Raw genomic sequence first — 12,238 nt, forward strand, 5'->3', positions numbered from 1 at the left:
TAAAGTGGGCAATTCTCTTCCAAGAACTCCCATAATAATTATTGGATTATAATTTCCACCATCCGTAAGTTTTATTAGGCTGCATAAATAAGTTTGTCTTTTATAGACTTGCATTGGCTTTAATTCTCAAATTTATTTTGGAAAATGAAGGCTGTATTGAATAATTTGACTTTCACCATGAAATGAATGTGACAATGATTCCACTTCAACAGCATTTGGAATTAGTATTTAAATCAACCTGTCTATTTCCTCATTACCTAAGATAGTCCCATTCTATCAAAAGCATGAGAAAACTTTGGAAAGGAATTGATTCTTAAGAGTAAGAAATGAAAAGAAAGAGAAGATTGGAAGAGTGATAGCTTTTAAGGAAAGTGGAGCGATTCAAGAAATTAGGAAGAGTATTAGAAGGTCATGTTTTACTTATATATCAATATATGTTAATACATAACAACCTTAGTTTTGATACATAAATTTAAAACTTTTTAAAATTGTCTTTTAGGGTGACTGGCCATCCCAATTCTCTGTTTGGTTCCAGCACTTGAAGTTCTGGCAAATTCCTCAGTCCTCAGACAACTGGGATGATTAATCATCCTGCTTTTAGTTCATCTGGTGCAAAACATCTATACTTTATCGTTTTTCCTTCAAACACAGAAAATACAACGTGCATACCTGAAATCTCTGGGGGCTCTGGATTTTGAGGACATGCCTCTCCCACTGATTGTGGAGCCCAGCCGTGCTTTGCCATAAATGCCTTGTAGGACCACCACAGGTAGTTTGAAAGCCAACTGTTAATTTGCCATTCATCTGGCTGGAGAAGTAATAAAATGTAATCTGTGAAAAATAATGAATGTCCAAATAATTACAATAAAGAAGTTCCCAAATGTGGAAAGTAATTCAAATGCTGTGTGCTTTCAAATACCTGACAACCATGTGGGTTATTTGTGGAAAGAAAAACTCTGCTTCGTAAGTTTGAGGAAGAAGAATCCACGTTCGAGACCAATGAGAGGAAGTGAGCTGTTAAAAACAAGGGTCAGTGTGTTAGATGCAGAGCCACCACTGGTAAACTTATTTAATACACCAGGCAATAATTCAAGCCTATATCCACTTTGGGTCAATATATTTTTAAAGAATGAAATATTTAACCGTACCATTTATCTTTGCAAATGGTCTGGCTGATATTGTTACTTCAATATATTCCCCAGTAAAATAACTAATTGTGAGTGTACTCCCTAAAACACTGATATGGGCTGTAGTCCATGACCAAATTCATCTCATAACTTAGAAAGTTATAACCCAGCAAAGATGATATCCAGGGAAAACATTATACTGGGACTGCCCACCAAAATAAGTAATTCAATGAAGAATTCAAAAAAGATCCTATTTTGTTGTGTTTTTCTCCGGAAAGAATTGGATCAAATAGTCCCAGCTTTTGCCAGGATTATGGAAAACGATACTGAGTCCCAACGCTCTTCTGTATGCTGCAGTACAGACCATGCTGGTCAACTTACTATTTAGAAGCCTACAAAATAAATGTGGAACATTCCCTGGGCTTTCATAGATTTTTTTGCAATGCTTGACAAGGTTATAGTGTATAATATGGGAACCATTGTTTCCTGCTCATCTATTTGGTATGCCACTGTTTGTCAAAATAATGAAAAAATGATGTTGATGATGTTGATGGTGGCATACCTACCCAAATTATTCAGTGGTATTTGAAAGCTGTCTTGGAAATCAAATTTAATTGTCACATCATTGAGAGAATCAATAGTAAAATTATGAAACCTAAGAAACCTCTTTTTCCCTATAGCTATTCCAAAACTGTACCCTAATGAAGCAGAAAAGAAGAACATTAATGACTTCATATAACATAGTCATAAGCATAACTGAAGTCCCTGCAATAACAGAAAATTGTTCTCAGAATGTACTACCTGAAATAATTTTATAAACGTAATTTCGATGAAGAGCTGGTATCATGCTGATACAAGTGGACAACCATTATTTTGCTCTTGCTTCATATTCAGCAGGGAAAGCAAATGCTAAGCAAGTGAATAATCAAACGAGCATAATAAGCCATAGGGATTTATTGTTTGCAGTTTAAATACAATTATTTGCAATACAAATGGTAATAGTATTCAACAGGCCTTCAATTACTGTTTATAAATATTCAGCTACTAAAAAGCACTTGTGATACAAACAGTAAAAATTATTTTCATTTGTCAAGGAAATCACTTAAATTAACCATATTTATTTTTGAAAGTTTGGTCCTAAAACTCAGACTGATACATTAAGCTATTAAATAGAAGAGCATTTTCAATAAAATAATAAATTATAAGAATATTTAAGCTAGGTGTTTTATAAATACAAACTATGTCATCTGGTACATTTTATGACACTGTAAATTATTCTGTATTTTGTCAAAAATTAAATGAGGTTAACCTTCAGGTTATCATAAAAAGTAAAGTTTTAAATTCAGAAACAACTTGAGATCCTTTAGCCTTTGTTCTAGTAATAAGATTTCTTTTCATGGGGTAAAAAAGTATTCAAAATGCACCCAATAACAATACTTGTTTTTTTGTTTCTTATTTATTATTTTTTTTTAATTCCAATTTAGTGACAATAGCGTTCTTTCAAATGCACACTCAATTTTACCTTGCTCCCTATGAGTATAGAAGTTCTTTAATTCACAGTTGGAGATGTTCCTTAGAGAACATCATCTTATAGAAAGTTATCTTGCTTTCCCTAGGACTTTAGTTATCGGGTCTACGAGTATAAAAGAGAGAAGCAGATCCTTGGCAGCATAAGTTTTTCCCACATGCCCATTCCCTCATCTGATATCCTCTCCTACTGCTGGCTCGAAGCATCAAGAAGAGACTTACAAAGCTGATAAAAAAAAAAAAAGGTATTCAATATTATCTCCACACACCCCTTTTAGTCCTTGAGGGAGCCTAGTAACATCATACCACACAACACCATTCTCATCACATGTCTCCTATTAATCTCTACCATATTCATTTCAGTTTGTTCATATGATTCATAAATTCCCATTTTATTCCTGCATCAATAAAAGCAACTTCATAGCCTATCTTCGAAACAGATTTAAAACCACCTTGTGATGAAGTCGTTAATTATTAAAGCTACAAAATAAGAATTATTAAAATTACAAAATAAGACAGGATGACTGCACTTATAATCTTTTTTTTTTTTTTGCGGTATGCGGGCCTCTCACTGTTGTGGCCTCTCCCATTGCGGAGCACAGGCTCCGGACGTGCAGGCTCAGCGGCCATGGCTCACGGGCCCAGCCGCTCCGCAGCATGTGGGATCTTCCCGGACCGGGGCACGAACCCGTGTCCCCTGCATCGGCAGGCAAACTCTCAACCACTGCACCACCAGGGAAGCCCTCCATTTATAATCTTAAATGTTTATGTTAAAGGGCTTTTTCTTCTTAGTAGCTAGGTACATGTAGGAGTAAAACCCCAGAAGTATATAAAATATGAAAGCAACAAAAACCATGAATCAAGTTTTGAGGGCTAATTCAATAACTTTGGGCAGTGAATTACCCCAACCTTGATCCTTAGAAAAGATAAGGTAGAATTTTCAGTCTCACTTTCTTCACCTACTGACAGGCAGTCTTGCCTTTCTTCCATTTCCCAAGTTCTAAGTGATTAATGGGAATGCATGCAAGCAGGAGAAACAGAAATCCTATTGCATGCTGTAGAGTAACCAATGGGCTCAAAGGAACTCGAAAAACTGAGTATTTTAACAGTAAGATAACATCAAAAAAAAATCAGGCTGCAGGAATGGATCATTGTGACAAGATCCAAGGCCTGAAGCAAAGGTTAAAATGTCAAAACTTTTGGAACAGGAAAAGTGTGTTCATTTGTGACAGAAATACGGCTCAGTTCAGATAACAGAGGTTAAATAACAGTCTTAGATACAAACTCCTTCAAGTTGGTAATTTCTGTTTATTAAATTCCATTTCTGTTGAATTATAAGTTTTGCCTCATTCCTGTTCATTAAACTAACAAGTTCGACATAAGCACATAATATTTGTTAAAACTGTATCAAAGGATACCCTCAAATAGCAATTCCCTATAATTGCTAGCACTGTGTAAATAAATGTTGCCATATACATTTAAGTCTGCTTCAGTGATAAAGGGCTAGGTGAATCACTTCAGGGAATCATAAAATATGCAATAAAAATGAGAGTGATATTAATAAAAATGTCAATGTAAAGACCTCTGAAATTTTTCTCCTCAATAAAAACAATGAAAATATTGGCAAAAACGGCCACAGTAAAGCTTACAGCAAACTGCAGACCTTTTGTTCAATAAATAACTGAATCTCAGTAAAAACAGTAAATTTTAGGGGGGGTTTTCTTTTCTTTTTCTTTTTAACTTGGCCCTATTCCTACCACTCTCCAGCTCCACAGCAACTATAAAAAAATGGCAGCCCACATTCCTGGGGCAGCATGGCAACCACAGAAATGAGCAGAATAGAGTTAAAACTCTTTCAAGCCTCATTACCAAATAATTATCAAATAATTATCATTATTTGATATGTCTGGTGTTTCCTGAAAGACACCACTTATAAGGCTGTCTGAAATTGCCCAGTGCAAATAGACTCTTTACAGTAGGCATGTGTTGAAAACAATTACTGGCAAGTGTTTAAACTTTACTGTTGCTTGGTGCAGTACATAACATATGGGGTCAACAACAGACTAACCAAAAGCTTAAAGCAAAACTGAAATGTTGCATAGGAGCTCTGAAATGCTCCAACATCTTCCCGCAAACCTATAGAGACACGTGCATGCATAGGGCTGTACACATGCTCTGGAAAGACCTGAGAAGGCCCTAAGCTCTCATCTCTGGCTGACTTTGAGGCTCTCTTAAGGCAGGAAGTGAAGAATAAGACAGAGATATCAACTGCCTAGGTAAGTGTTGAAGATACACCACAATAGAGTCCCTCAACGAACACTGGGAAATTTACTGGTTCCAGGCATTTAAGAAACTCTCTTTACAGCTGACCACTTGGCTGACCAAGCAGAGAATTCAATGGACACACATGACAGGAATAAAGACTTTACAGAATTATTCCAGGAAAGTCACTAAAGTAAAAACAACAAATACAACAAACCACAACAAACTGTAAAACTGAGGGAAAAAGATTTCCACACTTGCCACATTATATTGTTGTAGATGTCCGTGTTTCAAAAGAAATTGTGAGAAATGCAAAGAAACAAAAAAAATGTGACTCATACAAAGGAAAAAAAAATCAAACAAAAGTGTCTCTGAGAAAGCCCAGATGCTGGACCTACCGAAAAAAAGACTTTAAATCAGCTATTTAAAATATTTCAAAGATCTAAAGGAAACCATGTCTAAAGAACTAAGAAACCATGAGAATGATATCTTACAAAGTAGAGACTATCAGTAAAGAGATATAAATTATAAAATCAATAACTAATCACTATAATTGATTGTTATACTTGATAAAAATCAAACTCAAAGTTCAGTGTTGATGGGCACACAATATATTAAGATGCTATTTGTGGCAATAACAGCATAAAGGTGGGGAGAATAGAGCTAGGTAGGACAAATTTCTTAAATACTATTGCAATTAAATTGTACTAATCCAGCATCGATTGTTGTAATCCCTAAAGCATCCAGTAAACTAATTCAAAATATTATATAAATACATACAATATATAATACATATAGAAAATATATATGTAACAGAGAAGAAAACAGTAATGGAGGAACAGAGTAACAAGACAGACATAGACAAAACAAATAGCAGATAGCAGGTGTAAATCCTATCTTATCGATCAAAAGTCTGAGGTTGATATATTGTATAAAGACATAAGCCAACAATTCAACTACAAATAAAAGGGCTGAAAATAAAGAAATATAAAAAGTATACAAACAACTAAAAGAGAGCTGGAAATTCATAAAACATATTTTAATGCACAATAAAAATGTTATTAGAGACATAAAAGAACAATTTATAATGAAAAAAGAATCAACCCATCAAATAACAATTATAAATATATATGCACCTAAAAACAGAGCCCCAAAATATAAGAAACAAAAACTAATAGAATCAAAGTGAAAACAGGGAATTCAACAATAATAGTTGGAAACTTCAACACCCCATTTTTCAGAATGAATAGAACAATTAGACAGAAGATCAGTAAGGGTACAGAAGACTTGAGCAACACTATAAACCAGTTAGACCTAACAGACGCATATGGAATCCTCTATCCAACAGCAGCAAAATGCATATGCTTCTATTATGTACACAAAATGTTCTCCAGGAAAGACCTTATTTTAGGCCACAAAACAAGTCTCAATACATTTAAGAGGATGTTAATCATACAAGTATGTTCTACAGCTACAATGGAGTGATTTGAGTCAAGAACAGAAAGAAAGAAAGAAAGAAAAACAGAAACAGAAAGAAATTAAGGAAATTTGCAAATATGTAGAAATGAAATAACACACTCCTAATGGGTCAAAGGTGAAAATCAGAAGAGAAATTAGAAAATACTTGAGATGAATACCTAATTTAACTGCATCTCATGCATTTTGAAGCATTGTGAAAATACAATATATCAAAATGCATGAGATGCAGTTAAATTTGTGCTTAGAAATAAATTTATAGCTATAAATTACTAAATTTAAAAAAAAAGTTTTAAAATCAACAATCTAAACTTGCACCTTACAAAGCTGGAAGAAGAGCAAACTAAACCCAAAGCAAGTAGGAGAAGAAAATAGTAAATATTAGAGCACAAATAAATCAAATAGAGAATAGACAACCAATAGAATAAAATTAAGTAAACCAAAAGTTGGTTTTTGGAAAGATCAACAAAATTGACAAATCTTTCACTAGCCTGACCAATAAAAAAAAAGAAGACAACTCAATTTACTGAATGAATAGTGAAACAAGGGTCAGAACTACCAACTTTATAGAAATAAAAAGAATTATAAGGAAACATTATCAACAAATGCAGGCTAACGAATTAGATAACCTTGATAATATGAAAAAAATCCTAGCAAGACCCAAAAACTGATTCAGGACCTAAACTGACTCTAGTAGAGATAGAAACTCTGAATAGATAACAAAACAATGAATCAGTAACCAAAAAGCTCCCCACAAAGAAATTCTCAGTCACAGAAGGATGAACTAGTGAATTCTATAAAACGTTTAGAGAATTAACACTAACTTCACCAACTCTTGCACAAATTATAAGAGGAAAGACTTCCCAATTCATTCTGTGAGGCCATTATTTCCTTGATACCAAAACCTGGCAAACATGTCACAAACATATCAAAAAAAGAAAATTATAGATCAATATCCCTGATTAACATACATGTAAAAATACTAAACAAAATACTGGAAAGCCTCATCAAGCAAGACATAAAGATATAAAAAGGATTATTCACCGTGACCAAGCGGAATTTATCCCAGGAATGCAAATTTGGTTCAACATATGAAAGCCAATCACTATATGAAAACTAATCACTATAAAACACCATATAGGGCTTCCCTGGTGGCGCAGTGGTTGAGGGTCCGCCTGCCGATGCAGGGGACACGGGTTCGTGCCCCGGTCCGCGAAGATCCCACATGCCGCGGAGCAGCTGGGCCCGTGAGCCATGGCCGCTGAGCCTGTGCGTGCAGAGCCTGTGCTCAGCAACGGGAGAGGCCGCGGCAGTGAGAGGCCCGCGTACTGCAAAAAAAAAAAAAAAAAAAAACCACCATATAAATAAAGGCCCAAAATGATATGATCATCTCAATAGATGCAGAAAACACATATGACAAAGTCTAACACTTTATTGGGATAAAAAACACTTCATATATTAGAGACGTGAACATGCTTACCTGATAAATGACATCTACAAAAAACCCTCAGCTAACATCAAACCTGATGGTAAAAGTTTAAAAAGTTTTCCACTAATGGAAATAAGGATATCTGCTATCACCAATTCCATTCAACATTGCACCCAAGTTTCTAGGTGGGCAATTAGACAAGGAAATGAAATAAAAGGCAGCCAGAAAGGAAACAAAGTAAAACTCTATTTGCAAATGACATGGTCTTGTACATAGAAGGTCCTAAGGAACCATGCAATTACATCAGGCCATTTGAACAGTCGATGATAATCTTCCCATGTTAAGATCAGCTAATTGGTAACTTTAATTACAACTGCAAAGTCCTTTGACAGAATTACCTAGATTAGTGTTTGAATAACCAGGGGATGAGAATCTTGGGGGGACATCTTTAGAATTCTGCCTACTACAATCAATAGCCACTAATTTGGTTCCCTTGTTCCATTTGCTATGTTATAAGGTACTGACCAAAATCTATGAGGCCTAAAGTAGTTATGTTCCTACGAGTTCTCCCTTTACTGATTCGGCTGTAGGACACTGAATCAGCATAACTAATCATCAGAGTTGCGAGACTTCACTTGCAGAGAACTAAAATCTTCTGAGTCCTTTCCAACCACTTTAATTGGTAAAAGTCCCTGCCCACTTTCATTTGGCAGAATCTCAGTCTACTGACCATTTGGCTATGATTCAAAAGGTACATTCTTTGAAATTTGTATCATATTTATTTCAATATACATTTATTTTATGTATTTCTGTTCAGTATGGATTCAGTATGAGGCTGAATTAATTTGAATTAATACTCATCTAAATTTAACAAATAAGTCACCTGCCTGTAAAGATAAAATTTCTGCCAAAAGGAAAGCAAATGATATAAAGGAAAAAATTCTATGTCTACAGAGAAATTGTAGCACATATTATTTTTTGGCTCTAATTAGTGAAATAATATCATTTACTTTAAGATAGGTTTACTACTAATTTATGTGGAGTAATTTCATTGATGTCATACCAGTTAATTCAAATAATCATCTGGGTTGTCAATTATGATTCCCTGACTGATGTATTACCTGAATTTGAAATAAAAGGAATGAGGAAATAAACAAATATATTATCCAATAAAAAATAAGCATCACGTTTATAGAAGAATTATATAAACCTCATGTAGCTTATTTTAAATGCACACATGCAGGCACACATCAAGAACCCTGATATCATGAACTTGGCAATCAAAGAATTTGTGGGAAAGAAAAACAAAAACGGAAGCTCTCTGCAAAACACTACTTGAGGCAGAATGAATTATGAAGTACCAAATGTGTATGCCTTTGAAATTAATTATGTGGTGTGGCTGAGGAGTTGCATTATCCATCAACCCTCTCATTTCCACTGCCTGATTGGACAGTATTGGTAATTATTGGTAATAGGACTGTCAGCTGTGAAGGAGTTTGGGTAGAGATGGGAAAAGAGGGAAGGAAATGGTACTGATGAGCAAAATCTGTAACCTTTGGGTGACATAATTCCTGACATTCCCAAATACACTTTTGGCCTAATCTTCATTTCCAGAGACCGTATTCTCTAGCCATAGCAGACTGCTATATTATTGCCTGGGCACACCAAGTAACTCTATATGGTCCTTATGTGGTTCTTTCAGTTTGAAATATTTCTTTCACTTCCTTGTCCATTGAAATATCATTCATCTTTCAAGTCCTTTCTCAAATGCCCTTCTCCTTTCCAGTGTCAGAATTTGCCTATAGCCACAGAGCAATCTGCTCAGACTAATATTATAGTACTTTTCTAATTTCTCCCTGTATTAAAATTAACTGGGTTATTCTTGAGAATGCTTTCCAAAGAGATCATAAACGCTCTAATATGCAACATGTATCTTAAAAATCTTTATAACATTCACAGCCTTTATCATGATGCCTTACACACACTGGGCTTAATAAGAGCTTTTGAACTGAAATTAACAATTGATACCAACATATAAAATTGTATTTCATAAACACAATAAATTTTTCATCTTTAATTAATTTTTACTTTTAAACTAGTGTAACTACAATATTAAAAATGCAACAAGTGGAAAAATACACTGTATACCCGCTTAATGAACATAATTCTTATTTTTATTATAAGAAACAGGCTTAACTACTGTAATAAAATCCCCTCCGTAATTGAAAATTCAGATGAATTTTTAAATAACAGTGTAATGAAGCTGATTTCTTTGCAAAATCAGAGTATAGATCAAAGTAAGCTTCACCTATGTTTGCTACAAAAATGAATTGAATACTGACCACTAAAATTAAGATTATAACTTATCTGTTAGTGGAGGAATTTTATCCTTCACTTATGTATCCCCATTGCATACTGTCAGATGCAAAACTGCTCAATGAGTGTTTATTGAACAGACTAAGGGACAGCAAACTATGACCTGCAGGCAAATCTCACCTTCCACCTGATTTTGCATGGCCTGAGAGCTAAGGGTTTTTACACTTTTCAGTGGTTAAAAAAATTCAGAAGAATAGTATTTTATGACATGTGAAAGTTATACGAGTTATAAATTCCAGTGTCCGTCAGTGGAGTTTTATTATAATACAGTCATGCTTTACCTTTAAGTAATGTTTATGGCAACTTTCGCAGTAGAGCGGCGGAGTTGAGTAGTTGGGACACAGGCTGTATACCCTAAAAAGCCACAGTTATTTACTATCTGGCCCTTTAAAAAAAACATGCAGATCCCTGGAATAGAACATTAATGTTCAGGTTAATGTCCCCATTACTAAATTGCAGCTTCACCGGGGACAAGATCTGTGTTCTCGTTCACTATTATAGCTACACATACACAATGTGTGGAATAAGATATCTGCCCAATAAAAAGTTTTTAAATATATAAAATAAATAAACATTACTTTTTCACTAACATCAAAATAAATGGATATTAAGACTATAAAGGCTATAAAAACTTGATCTAGAGAGTGAGAATATGAGACTCTTTTCTATTTTTTGTCTTTTGCTGTTTCTTATTAATAAAAGAATCTAAGTCACTGTCTAAATAACACAGCCTGCCAAGTATTGAGAAATAGATTACGGTTCCTAGTGCCCTTCAGAAAGGGCAGCATAGATCAGTTTAGGACATCCTGGTGTTAGAAAAACCAGTGATGAATATAATGCTTATATTAAAAAAACAAGACAAACCTAAAAGCTTTGGCCTGAGGTTAAGCTACCACTGCAGCTAAAACACCGATAGAAAGGTTGCTATTTCCTTAGCCTGAAGAATCAGGTAAAGAAGCCAAGGACATGCAGGTCCGCCATAAATAATGGGCAGAATTCTAGAAAGCAAAGAGCCTTAAGAAGGGGTGACCCATGTTCTATGAATAAACTCTACCCAAATCTCCACCTAAAACTGAAGCATGCATGTGCAGGGAACACTTCTAGTAACTAAAGCTAAAAGAGCTGAATTGATATTTGAACTACTGAATTGATATCTAAACTACAAAACAGAATTCTCAATTTGAGTCTAAGCAAGCTAATCATATACTTAAACGAAATCAATCATAAATACTCTCAATAAATATAACAGAATCCAGAGACTCTACAGTAGTAAATTTACAATGTCATAGATATGATCCAAAATTATTTGACAGAAAAAGGACCAGGAAAATACGACCATGCCATGGGAAAAGACAGTCAACAGAGGTCAACTCTGAGATGAAGGAGACAAGGATTTTTAAATTACAATTATACTGATGCTCAGTGAAGGACAATACACTCATAATGCATGAAAGGATAAGAGATCTTAGTAGAGAAATTAACACAATTTAAAAGCAATTAAATGAAAATTTTTATATAATATCTGATATTTTTAAAAGATCATTAGATAGGCTTATAAGCATATTAAAGATGACACGGAAAAAATCACAGAACTTGAAAATAAATCAATTGAAATTGTTCAATGTGAAAAAAGAGAAAACAATCAAACTATATAAGACCCTCAATAACAATATGTTAGACATGTTGTCTAACATCATGATGACTGAAGTCCAAGAAGGAGAGGAGAGAAAGAATGAGATGGAAAAATATATCTGAATAAATAAAGGGAGAACACTTTCCAAAATTGGTGGAAAAACAATTTAAAATTCATGAAGCTTATTTAACCTGATTAGGACTTTTAAAAATCTCATGCCTAGGCACATTATAGCCAATTGATTAAAACCAACATAAAATATCTTGATAGCACTAAGAAAAACAAAGCTATATTAAATATAGCAAAACAATCATTTTAATAACTGTGAATGTCACATCAGGGAAGAGGGAGGCCAGAAGACAGGGAAATATCTTTAAAGCACTAAAAGAAAAACATGTGCATGAAACA

The 12,238-nt window shown here is 34.3% G+C and overlaps 1 protein-coding gene across 1 annotated transcript in view; it reads right to left on the reverse strand.

The window, feature by feature from the left end:
- Positions 1–12,238, reverse strand: part of MALRD1 (MAM and LDL receptor class A domain containing 1) — a 587,465-nt gene that overhangs the window by 559,504 nt on the left and 15,723 nt on the right. The window contains exons 3-4 of the mRNA XM_089906459.1: positions 920–1,014; positions 670–831 (exon numbers count right to left, since the gene is read on the reverse strand). Coding sequence (XP_089762585.1) covers positions 670–831; positions 920–1,014 — 257 coding nt within the window. The remainder of the gene's footprint in view (positions 1–669; positions 832–919; positions 1,015–12,238) is intronic.

Source organism: Delphinapterus leucas, chromosome 2 (genome assembly GCF_059928025.1).
Source record: "Delphinapterus leucas isolate spDelLeu-1000000601 "Yukka" chromosome 2, BTC_Dleu_Yukka2, whole genome shotgun sequence".
NCBI classification, from domain to species: Eukaryota; Metazoa; Chordata; class Mammalia; order Artiodactyla; family Monodontidae; genus Delphinapterus; species Delphinapterus leucas.